The sequence below is a fragment of the Melanotaenia boesemani genome, chromosome 6 (assembly GCF_017639745.1).
Source record: "Melanotaenia boesemani isolate fMelBoe1 chromosome 6, fMelBoe1.pri, whole genome shotgun sequence".
In the NCBI taxonomy this organism is placed as follows: Eukaryota; Metazoa; Chordata; class Actinopteri; order Atheriniformes; family Melanotaeniidae; genus Melanotaenia; species Melanotaenia boesemani.
Genome location: NC_055687.1, coordinates 22,104,771 through 22,121,719, shown reverse-complemented (window position 1 = coordinate 22,121,719; position 16,949 = coordinate 22,104,771). Strand labels below are relative to the sequence as shown.

Genomic DNA, 16,949 nt, shown 5'->3' with positions numbered 1-16,949 from the left:
CACCTGATACAAATTGAACAGCTCTCTGACAAACTCTGCACAACTCTGCTAAGCTATTAATTTAAATCTGGTGTGTTGCAGCAGGGAGACATCTAAGACCTGCAGGATAGTGGGCCTTGAGGGCCCGAGTTGGGGACCTCTGATCTAGACAATGCTGTGGATGCAGGCGTGGCTCAGGACAGGGAGGTGAGGTAAGTCTAACAGTGTTTGGAATACGAAATATATAGGCTTCAGCAGGGGTTTCTGTAGGGACAATACACACATTAGGTAACACAAACAAGGCAAAATTCCCAAAATATACTAAACCAGATATACCACGTGTTTGAACAATCTGGCATCGAATGACTGCGGTAGATACACTGCTTGTGTGATGAGTTGATGAATAACAGCTGCGCTTTAGGAATCTGTTGGGACAGCCACGCCCACACACACACGCACACACATACACACAAAACACAGCACATGGAGGGAAAAAAGGGAAAAAACAGAAGGGCAGAGAATGGTGTCCAGAGACTCATGACAACGCATGCTTAGTGTTGGCATGGTACTTTAAACTTGAGCAGCTTCTGTGAAAGTGAAACTCTTTGCCACTCATGTTAATCACTTTTTATTTATTAGTTGTTCCATCAATGTTCTTTTTATACATAGATCCGTACATAGAGCCAGCCAGCTCATCTTGTTTTGTCTTGCCTCTAGTCACCTCTATGTCCCATTGTCGTGACAAAGAAATAACAGATGAATGGGGCTTGTCGTGCTGGGCATGCACGAAATGCATTAAAAACTTTAAAGCAATTAATTAGAATTAGTTACCACTGTTAACACATTATTTTTGACAGCCTTAATTTATAGCTGTTGTTTACTAGACAGGAATCTTATTTAAATGCACAGAGTGGCCAAAAACCTGGGGCAGGATGGATCTTGGATGGTAATACTTTGTTATCTGAATAAAAATTGCCGAACCAGGCTGCTATTAAATCTTTTAATTCCAATGAAAGCTTTAGCGTGTTATACTTTTATTTAGTTTTGTTGACATTGCTGTTGTTTATTGGAGACTTTTTTTATTTTTTTGCATGGCAAAGGGTTTGGCCAGAACACTGTGGTTTAGGCTTACGTTTTTTTCTGAATCGGCTACTTTAGGTATGTTTTAATGTACTGCGTTAGCCATTTTCCTCTCAGGTTTAAGATAAGCCCAACTTCATTCATTATCAGACATATTATTCAGACACAGGTCACCAGTCTGTCGCAGGGCCAACACAGATATGGACAAACAACCATTCACACAAACACTCACTCCTAGGGAGAATTTAGGATAACCAATTAACCTAACATGCATGTCTTTGGACGGTGGGAGGAAGCCGTAGAACCTGGAGAGAACCCACGCATACACAGGGAGAACATGCAAACTCCACACAGAAAGGCCACCACCCCCAGGTTCAAACCTCCCCCCAGCTGAGGCTTGAACCGGCGACATTTGGGGTGCATGGAATAGCATCATGCTAAATGGTAAATGGTCTGTATTTATAGCGTTTTTATGTACCTTGAATGATAACATTCATATATCACATTCACCCATTCACATACACATTCACACACTGATGTGATGAAGCTGCCATGCAAGGCACTAACCACGACCCATCAGGAGCAATTTGGGGTTCAGTGTCTTGTTCAGGGACACCTCGACATAAGCTCAAGAGGCCAATGATCGAACTGGCAACCCTCAGGCTACAAGAGGCTACGTTTGGAGGAAAACTGGTGGCCTCTGCTTTTCAGGTGATGAAAGTGAGACGCTCTAAAGCTTCAAAGAAATTTGGGAGTTGGATGAAGAAAAACATTCTCCTAATTATTCAGGCAAAAAAGAAACACATCAGGCAGAGTAAAACTATAGTATTCTAACATTTAATCAGTCAACTCACTGATTGAGAGATGAGTTAAAATGAAATGGAAATATGACGATTGGTGTTTGACACAATTATGCTTGGTGATTAGACTTTTGGTGCATGATTTTCATGAATCTGTGACATGTCTGAAGGAAGGGAATGGGATATCCTTACTTTGTCCTATACTAAACATAACCACTATTGTCTGAACTGGACGGTTACAGGCAGTCATAGTTAGCATTTTTGTTAGAAGTCACTGGAAAATCACAGTTTGTGTGTTCAAACATTAACACACCAGTGGGTCTACATTCTCTCACATTTTCACACATTCTGCAGCTAACCTTTAGACATGTTTTCTTAATAGCATATAAGGAAGTTCTCTTTTAAAAAATCTAAAAATGTTCTACTTTCTGTTCTGTTCTTTTTCTTCTTCTTCTTTATCTGGGGCACAGTTACATGAACAACAGACTTTTGCTGCTTTCTTATACTGCCCACAGTGATAGAGCTGATGATTATAGAGTCAAACTAGCATGTTTAAATAAATAAGTTTTTTTCAACTTGGTCAAAAAGTTTACTTAGCCAAGTGGACTGATCTGCAGATTCTACAAAAAATTGAGTCAAGGTGTGTAAATAAACATCTGTCACATGGAAGCAATTAATAAATTCTTCTCAGTAGTTAATGATAGTAATAGATGCACAAGAAACACAGAAAGATGAGAGCCTGTTAATCACCATGGAGGAAATCAAGCCAAAATCAAGGAAACTCAGAGGGAAATTAGACAACTGTCAGAACTCCAGAAGGGTACAACAACAAAAGGGGTACCAAAGAGGTACAGCCATGCCTGAGGCTCTGGAAACTGCCAAACAGACTCCAAGCACTGGCTGCACGACTGAGATACACAAGAGAAACAGAGGCCAGGAAAATAAACCAGCTGTTCTCCACTAACCCAGCTAAACTGTACTCCCATTGGTAGGGTAATACCATACATGCTAACCCAACAAGGCTGGAGACTGAACAATACTGGAAAAAACATATGGGTGAAGGAGGCATCACATAACAGTGAAGCACAGTGGTTAAGAGAACTAAGAGTGGACCACAGCTCCCACTCTGAACAAAGTCCAGTAACCATCACGGTGGCAGACATCCAACAAAGACTTTCTGGTGTAAAGAATTGGAAAGCACCTGACCTGAACATGATTCACACCTACTGGTTAAAGACGTTAACTTCACTCCATGAGCTGCTCAGGGATTGGACCCACCCTGAATGGCTGACCAAGAGATGGACAATCCTAATAGTGAAGGATCCCCAGAAGAGAACAGTCTCATCCAACAATAGGCTGTCTGTCCTGTCTCTCCACAACATTGAAGCTCCTGTCAGACATCATCAGCTAAGATAAGTGGGCACATGGATCGATACATGACAGAGACACAGAAAGGCATGGGTAAAGGTACCAGAGGGGCAAAACACCAGCTGCTGGTTGAGAGAACTGTCGCTCGGGACTGCAAAACCAGACAAACAAACCTGCGCACTGCCTGGACTGATTACCAGAAAGCTTATGACTCAATGCCACGTACAGTATATGGATCCTGGAATACCTGATGCTGTACATGATGCTCTGTGCCTGCTGCTGTTCCACATAGGCATCCCCAATCTCTGGGGGGAGTTGATGTTAACTCCCCTTTCTGACCTTTTGTCCTGGCTCCCCCTTACCTGGTAACAAATGAATAAAATATTCATGACCATTGACAGAGATGTAAAGTAACTGCAGTTTTTGCAAAATGTTTATACTCTAAGACAGGCATGTCAAACTGGTCCAGCAAAGGGCCGTGTGGCTGCAGGTTTTTGTTCCAACCAAGCAGCAGCACACCAGATTTGACTGATTCAATCAACTGATCTCAGTCTTCAGACAGCTGATTGGTCAAACTGTGTGCTCTTGGCTGGCTGGAACAAAAACCTGCAGCCACACGGCCCTTTGCTGGACCAGTTTGACATGCCTGCTCTAAGATGTCTCTCATTGACATTTTTGTATTGCAATCAGCAATGTTGGCGACATAAACTTTGGTATGAGAAATCAAATCAACAGAACAGAAAAAACTGACCTCTTAAACTGCCTTCTATTGAATTCTTTCATCAAGGTTTCAAATCCCTTTAGGGTAATGACAAACTTTATGCAGCAACTTCCATGTGGCTGATTAATACAGATAAATGTCCATTTGATCCTTTAATCAACCCTGATTAACTCCTATTGTTACCGCTTTGTTTAATCTTTAGATTTGATTACTTGTCCCTTTGATGTGAGAAGAGGTCAGGGCCTCGGTCGGCCTGCAGGACTGTCTTTAAAATGCTAGCATTAAACCTTAAATCAGCAGCGAGAGGACATCAGTGTGACTTGTTGTAGTTACCAGGTAAAATTACTTATGTGGATTCCTCAGTTAAACCTATATATGTTTGCACATTTTCCATAATGACTAAAGTTTTTGGTTTATTTCACTTTCATTTACAGATTTGCTCTTTGCATTTTGGAGTTTACATTTAATGGGTAACTCAGCATCCACTGGTTTCATTTCTTCCACTCCCAAGAAAATGTCATGGGGGCATCAGAGAGAGGACACAATCAAGCTGAAGGGCTTCTTGACACAATGTGAGGAGGATCTCTGGCGTGTCAAAAGAAAACAAAGTTTATCTGTTAAAAAGATTCACCTTACTCAAAAGATCCGTTATGTTGACCTGGCTGGCCAAGAGAGTGGCAATTTCACAACCAGAGGAGAAATTCTTAACCCTGCCTTTGTTGAAGACCAGGGTCCATGAAAGACTGAACTCACTGTGGACATTTTGATCTTCAGAACAATGCAGCAAGACGATCTTCTCATTTGTGCTGTTTGAATGAGAAACTTCATACAGTTGCTCTGTGCTATTGTAACACTTTAGATTATATAAGATTATAGTTAGCCACCAAGCGTGTAGGTGTGAAGAGTGCGAATTCATGAACAGGAAGTCAGATGACACTGGGTGAGAAGTACACTATTCACAGCATAAGCAGAACTCATGCACGTTGACTGAGTGTCATGTTAGCATTAAGTGAGTGAAGAAAATCTATTGTGTACATCTCTGCTTTGTGAAACATTCACTTTAAGGTATGGTTGTTGTAACTTTCCTTTGAATGCATCTTTAAAAATACTTCACATTAAGTAAAAATATATAGGCTGAATGTTTTGTGATAACTTTGTATAACTTTTTAGTGACTTCACAGCAGCAGAAAAACTAAAAGCTGCGCAAGTAGACAAAACTGAAACCAGAAGTAGTTAGAGTACAGCTGTGCTTTTTATATTGTACTAAAGGAGAAGTTTTATTTATTTAAAGATTTTGCTAACAGTTCCCTTGAGAAGATAGAAGTTGTATGCGTTATTGTCATGCTTGAGCATGTCATCGAGGGACTATGCAATTTACAACACCACATGCAAGCCAAGCACTCATTTCTCAGGGACAGTATCTCAGCCAACATTCGGTAGTCTAGTCCTTGTCAGCTGGAAATGTGACCAACATTGTGTATATGAGCAGCTGTCTTGGTTCTACAAAATATAATCTGTGTATGATTAAAAAATCAGTAAGATCCAGATGTTAAAGAATTAATTTGTCTTGGATTATTTATTATGTATTTTCCTTTTCCAAGGTTTTGTCAAATTTGTTTTTCTGGTTATTATGATTTTTCTTTTCACTATACAATTTTTAAGAAGGTTTTGTGTGGACTAATTTAGGTTTTGTGTGAAATTTATTGAGGATGACTCAATAAATGCCCTCATTACATGGATACTGTATATTTTTCTGTTTTTTTGCACTGTCACTGGGTGAAAAAATCCTTTTTGTTTCTTTTGTGTTTTTCTTTTGCGCCAGTAACTTTAAGCTATATAAAACATAAAGGGCTATTTTCATATAACCACAAAGACCATTTTGCTCTTCAGAAATTAGTAGAATTGACGGCACTGATTTCAAGTTTTTTATTATTAAAATGCTATTTTAATTGTGCTTTGTTGTATGAACTGTTGAAATGTTTAAGGTAGATTGATTTAGCATAATTAAGTGGAGCTTCCCATTTTGTCATAAGCCTGCTTGTCTTAAAATTGGGCTCGTTATGTCCAGTACATCGTTATATAACATAACACAACACAATATAAAAAGGTATTGATAGTAAATGGTATTATTTTTGTGTTCTAGTAGTCCATCTATTTATATATATATTTGTGTGTGTGTGTCAAAAATAGCGCGTTAAAGGCGGTAACTAATTTATGTAACTAAATGTGTTAATATTTTTAATGCAATTAACACATACATAGCCCCATACATCCATCATTCCTCTGTTATGGCTGTTATTTTTAGGTCTAGATTTAACTGAATATTACAACTAAAGTGATCATCTAATGTAAAAAAGTGAAGAAAGCTTGTAAAACAAACAGCCAATGATGTATTTTATCAGCAGGTGTTTACTTTGGGTGATGCTGACTTTTATCACTGCTGCACAAACACACACTTCAATGATAAAAGGAAAAATGTGTTTTTAGCCAGATCATCAGTTTTATCAGTTTCTTCAGCAATGTTGGCTGTTTAACTTCAGTCGTCACATTTGGTGGTGGTTTTCTGACAGGGCATCTGATGTTTATCCAAGGGAGGGTCAGTTAACAGTAAATATTTGTCGCATTGGCTCTTTCTGTTGATGTTCTATTGATCAGACACCCTCAACCAGACACACACTGAATAGAAAGCCAGATTTGTGCATGTATCAGAGTGGCTGCAGAATACATTAAAAGTAGGAACGAAAACTTCCCAAATCCTCTGTCACGAGATATATGACAGCATGCTCCTTTTTTGTCACTCTGCAGCCTGGACTCTAAGAAGAGAAGATGCGTGCTTTTGAATGGCCTTTGTTTTTCACCTGCATTTGCTTCAAAGGTATGGTGCAGTCAGTGTAAAGTAAATTAAATTGTAATCTTTACAAGATATGACGGTAGACATTTTCCTTTTTCTGAGGTTTATTATCTGTTCATTTTTTGTCACTTCGCAAGCAGGTCTCTTCCTGTGTCCTTGTCTTAATGTTTCTCAATTTCATTACAGTTATTGAAACTAAAGCCTCATCTTGGACAGCTCAGATGGCATCTTCAGTCAAAGGTCTTCCAGGGTCATGCGTGGTGATCCCCTGCTCATATAATTACCCAGATACAAAAAATACAATCAGTGAATATATAGGAATTTGGAAGGATCAGGAAGGAAACATCATTTTTCACTCAACAGAGGCTCAGATCCATCAGCGCTATCAGAGCCGGGTGAAACTGGTGGGAGATCCCCGTCAGAAGAACTGTTCTTTGAAGATTGAGCCTCTTAAAGCTGATGACACTGGGCCTTTTTATTTCAGGATTGAAATTAAAGGCTATGACAGCTATTCTTTCAAGGATAAAGTGTCCATTTCAATGATCCGTGAGTAGAACATCTCCCACTAACAAGAATTAAAAGAACACATAAAAGCACTGTAAGTCACTGGTAAGAACCTTAGTAGCTCTGATGTTCATCTGTGTTTATTTCTGTTTTTTCGTAAAGATCTCTTGTGAAAATTTAGGTTATGAGTATAAAATATCACAAGTGAAATTTTTAACTGGTTATGGTTACTTTCTACTGTAGTAATACTTTGTTCCTCATTTATGCTTTTTTGTTAACTGAGTTGACTGAATATTGTCTTTGCATATTTAAATGATGTTAACAGGAAATGCCTCTCAGTTTGAATATTCTTAAAAATGGCTATGTAGATTCTCTATCATTCATGTAATGGTAAACCTAAATAAACACCTAAATAAAAGGCAACTGGATGCCTTCTGTGGTTCTTGAAGATGTTTCAAACCTCAAAAAGGCTGATTCAGTTCTGTCTGACTGGTGGGGAGTTTCAGGCACATAAGCTGTTGCTGGGACATTTACACTTTGAGAGTAGTTAAAGTATCACTGACCCAATCACCCAGTTGTGGGCCACTTAGGTCATTGTCGCCGGTCATCTATCCAATAAACATATTTTTATTACAACACTCAACATGTCAATGACGACTGATTCAAGGGTTGGTCATCAGTGTGTTCTGTTCCTTCAACAACTGTGATGACTTAAATGTCCCAGTTTTTTTTTTTAGTCTGAAACTTATAAACCTGAAAGGTGAAACATCTTGAAAAACTAAGTAAAGACATCCAGCTACCATCAAGCACACAGGATTAATAGAAGCTGAATGACTAAAATTTTACAAAAACAAAATTAGGAATCTTTAAACTACGGTACTAGCTTTGCATTTAGTTTAGTTAGTGATCTAAAACAATGGCACAAATGAGCATGAGATATCAAATGTGTTCTTATCAGTAACTAATAGTTCTTTAAATGTATTTCTCATATTCTTTTTTTTACAAATGTGAATCCATGGTTGCATACAATATTATCATCTTCTGGTGCAAAGTGCTCTCCCTCATATGTGTTGCAAGTAGACTCTTTCTCATTCTGACTGCTTATTGTGATCTCTCTTGTGGACACAGATAAGCCAAACCCCATCAGTTTTTCTGTGAAAGAGGAGCTAAAGGTGGGTCAAAGTGTGTCTGCTTCCTGCTCTGTCCTTCACTCCTGCCCTGCCTCTCCTCCTCTTTTCAACTGGAGTCACACCGGAGAGCTGCATTTCCAGTCACAGCAGGTTGGTGATGGCCAGTGGAACAACACATCGACTCTGACATTTCGCCCGACCCACACTGACAACAACAAGCCTTTACAATGTAACGTGACATACAACGGAGGATATAAGGAGCATGAGTCCAAGACCCTTAAAGTAAAGTGTAAGTGTTTGTCAATGATGTTAAAAATTTGTGCTTCACAGAGTCTCAGTATTGAGATTAATCAATTGTCATAAATTCATCTATCAAAATCAGAGCTACAATACAACACGTTAAACCAAGGAAGCATAAACAAGGACAAAGAAAGCAAAATGTAAGCCTGAACCACATTGAGGCAAAAAACAAACAAACAAACACAAAAAAAAAAAAACGAGGCAACATATAGAGTATATGCTGATTTTAGTTCTTTTAATTTACCCACAAACCAATATTTAAATACAGCAAAACCATGGCAGCTTCTTGAGCTAGGCTCATTCACAGTCACAGGATTAAATGTCATCATGTTTCCATCTGCATCACTCTGGGAAACAGCTTTATGTTATTTGTATGTTGTCTGTCAACTCAGTCTGGGATGAAGGCAGCCACTCCCTGACAATTACTTAAATATACAGAAACAACTGACAAAGCCCGTTCCCTGAACTAATGTGAAGAGAAGCCACCCTCTCTTTAAGCAGGAAAAACAAAAGTTTGTTGTTGAGCCTACCCTGCCTGCTACCTGTTACCCAGGGCAACTATGGAGCAGAATAAAGTCCATTCCCCTTTCAAGAGATTAGTTCCAGACCCTTTGCAATGTGTGGAGGTGAGCACAACTATATCTAACTGGAATCTCTCCCCCTACTGCACAAGTCTTGAATCTTTCTTCTCCAAGTAATTGTCCCCCTGCCCTAGGGGACAGACATTTGTGTGTGTGTGTTTGTGTGTGTGTGTGTGTGTGTGTGTGTGGTTGTTGACAGTATAGACTACTTGCACATGAATTAGTACATTAGACTCTAAAGAGTTGTTCCATACACTGCTACTAGCTGGCCAGCCAATGTAAGCGCAAGACAATGTGGCTACCAGACAGACAACCATGCTGAGTACTTTGAGAATATCTTACATCAATTAACGTCTAAGGATTCATATCATTGTTTAAAAGAAGTTAAAAGAAAAAAAAGTACAGCATTGATTTTATATTGGAAGGAAATTGTAATGAATTATCTGTCCACTGAAACAGGCATCATACATTGCTGGCTATAGATCAACTAAAATTCACACTGTTAGTCAGATTTTTATTATTCGTTGTATTTGTTGCTTTTGTTCTTGAAAATGCATCAACAGCAGTAGTTATTTCAGCATTAACTGATTAAGATTATCAGACTTTAATTTTTTTGTTATAAAAATATTTTGTGTAGATTAAATCTATCTATCCTTGTGTACATCAAACTTTCCACTACAAAAAGTGTCAATTCATGGAAGTAGGGATACATATTAAGTATGATATTTTATTTTAATTAAAGACTGAAAAATACCCTGCAATCTTGTTTAAGTAAACCATATTGATCTTTTTTTCTCTTTGAAAGAGGATCAAATGTTAGCATGTCAAAATATGTTTAAAAAAACTGATAGTCTCCTTGTCAATCAATCAGTCTTTATTTATAGAGCACTTTTCATACATAAATGCAGCCCAAAGTACTTTCCATGGTTGTGTACCTCCTACAGAAACCATAACATTAATAATAAATGTTTTTTTTTTGTGCAGATGCCCCTGTCAATTTGAAGGTTGAGTATAAGTCAGATATAAAGGAAGGAGAAACTGTAAATCTGACCTGCACTGGTGATGCTAACCCTCCTGTCAACAGCTATGAGTGGCATAATGAAAACAATGGGAAGCACTGTCAGGGAAATCTCTGCATACTGCCAAATGTCTCCCGACACACAGGACCCATGTATTGTATTGCCATCAATGAAGAGGGACAAACCAAATCAAGCCCTGTGCAGCTTAATGTGTTATGTAAGTAAACAGACATAATGGAAAAAATAGCTTGTGAACATCTGTAGTGAAACTACATCACTTTCAACGACTAGATGAATGATTACTTGCAGTTTCTATTTACTATTTCTTGAAGTTTAACTCCCCTATTGCAGCCCCCTCAGTGGGAATCATTAATTTTGACAAAAAAAAAAAAAGTCTGAAGGTCAAGCTGAAGTTTTGCACACAGCCACTGTGAGTGCACACTTCATTTTCAGTTCAACTCCATCCAAGCTTTTTAAAACCTTTAAACAATTAAGCAGTTTGGTTACAGAATTACCTTTTCATTAAAGGTGTGTTGCAGTTTGTAAAGCACTTAGGGCAGCATGACCTGTTGGAAATGAGCTATATAAATAAACCTGACCTGACCTAAAGGGGCATAAATCTGTATGTCATCTGCAAACATTATCAAGAAACATTTAGACCCCGGAAGCATAATGTAGAGGGTTAACAGTGGCGGACCTAAATGTATCCTTGAAGGACCCAAGACTTTGGAGCCATGCCAGTATCTACAGCTCCACTTCACACTCTTGATTTACTCCACTGCAATCATGTTTTATTTCAATTGCTACAAGATGATATTGATCCCTAACAGGTCTTGCTAAATGCAAAAGATACATGTCTGAAAACCTTCCTCTCTTGGGTATTTTGGATTTTTGACCATTTTGCTAAGAAGGAGTTCTTTAAATTCCTTGACACTAGGTATAGAAAAACTGTTGTTCTTCTTTGGAAAATAATCTGAAAGGTATTTTATACTTACTTATTTGTTTATTTATTTATTTTAAAGAAAATTGCACTAAATATATGCAGTGTTTTAGTTAATAGGCAGGTATTGGTGCAACAAAAATTAAGCATTTTTAATTTTGAAAATGATGAAATTCATTATGGATAAAGATTTTTTAGAAATGTTTTTAATGATTACTGTATCCTTAGGGAACAAATTCTTTGTGTATTTTGAGTAAATTTGAGCCAGTATCAGATATCAGAAATTATCAATTGATAAGGCTTTTAATAAATATTAGTAATTCTTAAAATTAACTTTAAAATTCTAAACTGAGTGGTAGCATTTTGTTATGAGAATGAAAGTAAAGGTAATATCAAAGTTTAATTAAACAGTGAAATTTTAGGGTGAGAAAAACATTTCACATGAACTGACCTTTAACTTTAAGTCCATTCCCCTTTCAAGAGATTAGTTCCAGACCCTTTGCAATGTGTGGAGGTGAGCACAACTATATCTAACTGGAATCTCTCCCCCTACTGCACAAGTCTTGAATCTTTCTTCTCTAAGTAATTGTCCCCCTGCCCTAGGGGACAGCTACTTAAAAGTATTTCTTTCTATTTTCTTTTTATTAATATTATTATTATTATTATTATTATTATTATTATTATTTGTGGTTGTTGACAGTATAGACTACTTGCACATGAATTAGTACATTAGACTCTAAAGAGTTGTTCCATACACTGCTACTAGCTGGCCAGCCAGTGTAAGCGCAAGACAGTATGGCTACCAGACAGACAACCATGCTGAGTACTTTGAGAATATCTTACATCAATTAATATCTAAGGATTCATATCATTGTTTAAAGAAAAAGTTAAAAGAAGAAAAAGTGCAGCATTGATTTTACATTGGAAGGAAATTGTGATGAATTATCTGTCCACTGAAACATGCATCATACATTGCTGGCTATAGATCAACTAAAATTCACACTGTTAGTCAGATTTTTATTATTCGTTGTATTTGTTGCTTTTGTTCTTGAAAATGCATCAACAGCAGTAGTTATTTCAGCATTAACTGATTAAGGTTATCAGACTGTAATTTTTTTGTTGAAAAAATATTTTGTGTAGATTAAATCTATCTATCCTTGTGTACATCAAACTTTCCACCACAAAAAGTGACAATTCATGGAAGTAGGGAGTCATAATAAGAATGATATTTTATTTTGATTAAAGACTGAAAAATACCCTGCAATCTTGTTTAAGTAAACCATATTCATCTTTTTTCTTTCTTTTAAAGATGATCAAATGTTAGCATGTCAAAATATGTTAAAAAAAAACTGATAGTCTCCTTGCGAAAAAACCATAACATTAATAAATGTTTTTTTTTTGTGCAGATGCCCCTGTCAATGTGAAGATTGAGTACAAGTCAGATATAAAGGAAGGAGAAACTGTAAATCTGACCTGCACTGGTGATGCTAACCCTCCTGTCAACAGCTATGAGTGGCATAATGAAAACAATGGGAAGCACTGTCAGGGAAATCTCTGCATACTGCCAAATGTCTCCCGACACACAGGACCCATGTATTGTATTGCCATCAATGAAGAGGGACAAGCCAAATCAAGCCCTGTGCAGCTTAATGTGTTATGTAAGTAAACAGACATAATGACAAAGACATTGGCATTAATAATAATTATAAATAAATAAATGGCTAGCTCAATGCAGCCTTCTGGAATAACTGTCCTTGTCCTTGCAGATGTCCCTGAGATTAAAACTGAGTCTTTGTGCTCCTTAGAGCACAAAGACTCTACACTCATAAAATGTGAGTGTATTGTGGACTCCAAGCCTTCAAGTGAGGTCCGTTTTTTACTTGCTGACAAAGTTCTGCTGGGTGCCAAAGAAGAGAAAAATGGTTATTTTACCATCAGTGTCCCGGTGGCAGAATTGCAGTCCTCTACGTTTGTGCAGTGTGTGGCCAACAACACTCAAGGCAGAGCCAATCTCACCCTACGTTTACCTACTGACGGTATGAACAAAAATTAAAGAACGCAAAACAGAGGCACCTCTAAAATCTACATAGAGACACAATGAAAGCATCGTGTGATTTCTGTTTGAACAGGAATGATGCTGATTATTTTCATCTCCACTGGAGCAGGCATGATTGTAGTGATACTTTTGGTAGCAGTGGGGATTGTTATAAAATGGTAAGTGAAAAATACATCTGTCAACTGGGGGTAAGGAAAAAGTAATTGTCTCTTTTTAGTGACATTAAAGAACAGTCAAACCTTAATACAAAAGAATGATTTAAAAAAAAAACAAATTGCTTGTAAATGCAAAATATCATAATAAGCATATATGTGCATTTAAGTCATGAATACAGAGAAGAACAGTATGGGGGTGTCGAGATGGGGACTCGAGTCTAGGACTTGAACTCGAGTTGTATTTATCACATTTCCAGTGACTTGAAACTCAACTTGGACTCGCACTCAAAAGACTTTAGTGTTAACTGGGATTCTTGATTTAAGACTCATGAACAATCTTATATTATTAATTTTCTTCCCTCATGATTTCCTCCCTGTATGATCTTCTGTCTGCTGTCACTTCCCCAGACTTAACACTGACGTAACGTTACACAGATGCATAATCAATCAATCAATCAATCAATCAATCAATCAATCAATCAATCAATATTTGTATTGCACGTTCATGCAGGACTGCAGCAAAATGTTCTTCACATAATAAAAAAACTACTTTTCTTTGCATCTTAAAAACACCAGTGGTCACAACCGAAGTTTATCACAGAAACAAATCAAATCACAAACAAACCTAAACTTTTTCTCTTGCACACACACACACACACACACACACAGATTAAATGGACAGACTGGTTCCACAACAACGACCTTAAAACACACTTGGAGAGGTTAGTGTATGTAAAGTGCAAGCTTCATTTTAGTGTGAAGTGACACCTGCAATGGCAAGATATCACAGTTAGCATCTTTTTTAGCAACAAGCTTAGTGCCACAGCTGTGTAAATGTTATCTTGTTACTGCCTTTGTACTACAATAATCTTCAGAATAATGTGTTCAGAAGAAGAATGAGACATTTACTGAACGCATTTTTGAATTCATGAAGTCACATGAACTGACCTTTAACTTTGATATATTGTAGGTATATCATATATTTTGTACAACTGTACAAATGTTGTTGTATGACATAAAGCTGAAGGTATTCTTTTATGAATTTCTAAACTTTAAAGATAATGTTAGATCATCTACAGGGCCCACATCATACTAAGAGAATAGTGGAGCTCAATGCTAGCTTCTATGCTTAACCATGATGAACAGTTTGCATTACCAGGGTTTTTGTGAAAAGTTCAGTCTTGATCGGTATTCACATTTATCCTGCCAGCAGGAGGAAGTCAGCAGATACGCAAGAACTAAATAGCACCAAGATGACAGAAAGAGCTCTGGAGCTTCCTCGCTATGAAACAACAACTAGGTTTGAGAGAATCACCTCACTTTGGAATAAACAAAACTTTCTTCATGGCTGAAAATGATTGGAGATAAATTATGTTTTCTGTCTGCCTTTTGTTCTCAGGAAAGAGATGTCTGATGATGATCCTTGTTCTGGAATTTACGCCAATGTTGATCCCTATGACAACGTAAGGATAATTTTTTTTCCTCTGGCTTTGGATGCAAACATTAAAGAAGACAGTGAGTTCATCTTGTTTTCTCTGCAGGGTGATTGGGATGATGCTATATACGGCAATGTGTAGGACGTGGAAGACCATCTGCAGTCCCTCTGTGGGTTTTCTGTGTTTGTAAGGGCAGTTTTAATGAATCCTTGTATTTTCAAATATATCAGTAAAACATTTTTTCTTATCCTGTAAATGACATTTGCTTCATCTTATAAAATGTTGTTCATGCCCAATTCTATCTTTATTGTACACATTTGTTTGTAGCTGTTATTCTTTTGAACAGTATTCAATGGAAAAATGACCATTATACTATTACAATCTTTAATCTGGATATATGTTTGTCATTGTTTGTTATATAGTATCGCCAAGTTACAACAAATAATACAAAACTTGCACTGCCTTTTGAATTTTCTTTTTTTTAAGATTGTGTTATCATCAAGACAATTTTTTTAATACTTCAAAACTTTTAGAGTAAAACTTTAAAACTATATCTAAATATTAATATATATGTATTTATGAATAAAGTCTTAGATTTCCTGTAGGAGCCATATGTTGGGTTATTTATTTCCCACTTGAAGTATGTGTGCACTTAAGCAGTGACACCACCGGTGGTTGTGAGTGGCACTGTGGGTGTGTTGAGGTTATTAATGAGTGTGCTCACCTGTGTTAGTTTGGTGCCTGGAGCATGGAGACAGGGTGAGCTTGAGCTGAAACTTTCTATTAACCATCATTGTATAATATTAACATCACTTAAATGCATTATTTTCATACAACCTTATGCATCCTGAAGCTCATTAAACAAAGTAGTGTATGCTTCTTGAGATTGAGATATGGATGTAAAACAATAAAGCATTATGACATGTGCACTTTTAGCCTGACGCGTTTTTGATAAAACCTCAAGTATCAGCCTGTCGCAGCGTTTTAAGGTTAAGATTAAAGTTGGTGACCCGCAATATTTCCCATCGGTGGTCTTATTTTCTTAGCAGTTAGTGATAGAAGTGTAACTGAAACTGTGTGGGTGTTTAAGTCAGAAGTGAAAAACCCCACGGACATGTGTGCTTTAAAGTGTGTTCACCGAAAACTGACAGGAAGACAAAGAGAAGCAGAAAACCACATTTGGCTAAATTTAGCTAAACTTTGGGTAAATATCAGACCTCAACGATTCAGCATGTCACCGAACTATAAAGCCCCCTACTTGTATAAGTTTCATGTTTATTGTGCACTCCCTATTTATATAAATTATTTTAAAATCTACAAACTCCCATAACCATTCCACACAGAGTATCACAAACTGTATCCTCAAACAGAACTAAAGGATAGGAAATGTTTAGAAAAAGAATAGACAATGCCAACACTTTAGCAGCAATTTGTGTAAAGCTCTGTGACAACATCTTTCCACTTTCCTGTTAAGCAAATGTGAGGATACTGAACTTTGTGTGAACCATTTGTTTATAGTTAGACGTGGAAAAAGTACTGCATGCATCAGAAGTTACCAGAAGTCACTAGAATTGTGAAAAATGTTCAAAACAGGATGTTAAAGGTGGATCAATGTCCAACACAGGGTGCTTAGGGGAGTTTTGTGTAATTAAAAAATAGGGCGGGCGGGCGGACGGACGGACGGACGGGCGGGCGGGCGGACGGATAGATCCACCCTAATTTTTGGCAGAAAAAAAGAAAAAATAAAACAGTGTTTATGTTGTGACATGCAATTTGTAAGAAGAGAAGGGACTATGGTAGTAATTCGCCAGGTTAAATTTGCCTTGATATTCTATTTTTTAATAAAACAAGCTGTAAATAGCAAGGAGACAGTAGTCCTATACCCATGCACCCAGAAATAGAAGGGGGTGCACAGTCTGTCAGACAATAAATCAGACCCTGTTGGTCCCAGCATTATTTACTTTTAGGAGTACAGTCAGACCATGTAATACCATCTAAATATTACTGTTAGACAATTTTATTTTCATTT

General features: G+C 37.3%; 1 protein-coding gene across 5 annotated transcripts; it reads left to right on the top strand.

Annotated features, from left to right (window-relative positions):
• Positions 1–1,755: 1,755 nt before the first annotated feature.
• LOC121641450 (B-cell receptor CD22-like) lies at positions 1,756–15,376 on the top strand. 5 transcript variants are annotated; one of them, XM_041987577.1, is made up of 11 exons: positions 1,756–1,770; positions 6,754–6,823; positions 6,986–7,345; positions 8,432–8,722; positions 10,299–10,550; positions 12,680–12,931; positions 13,040–13,309; positions 13,403–13,487; positions 14,695–14,784; positions 14,884–14,947; positions 15,026–15,376. In XM_041987577.1, exons 2-11 carry the CDS (start codon positions 6,775–6,777, stop codon positions 15,059–15,061), a joined length of 1,749 nt encoding a protein of 582 aa, XP_041843511.1. In that variant the 5' UTR covers positions 1,756–1,770; positions 6,754–6,774; the 3' UTR covers positions 15,062–15,376. The 5 variants fall into 5 exon arrangements, with proteins under 5 accessions (XP_041843511.1, XP_041843512.1, XP_041843510.1 ...); XM_041987578.1 differs by lacking the exon at positions 1,756–1,770 and adding an exon at positions 4,931–5,013 and having other exon boundaries at positions 14,698–14,784; XM_041987576.1 differs by lacking the exon at positions 1,756–1,770 and adding an exon at positions 4,931–5,013.
• The last annotated feature ends 1,573 nt before the right edge of the window (positions 15,377–16,949 follow it).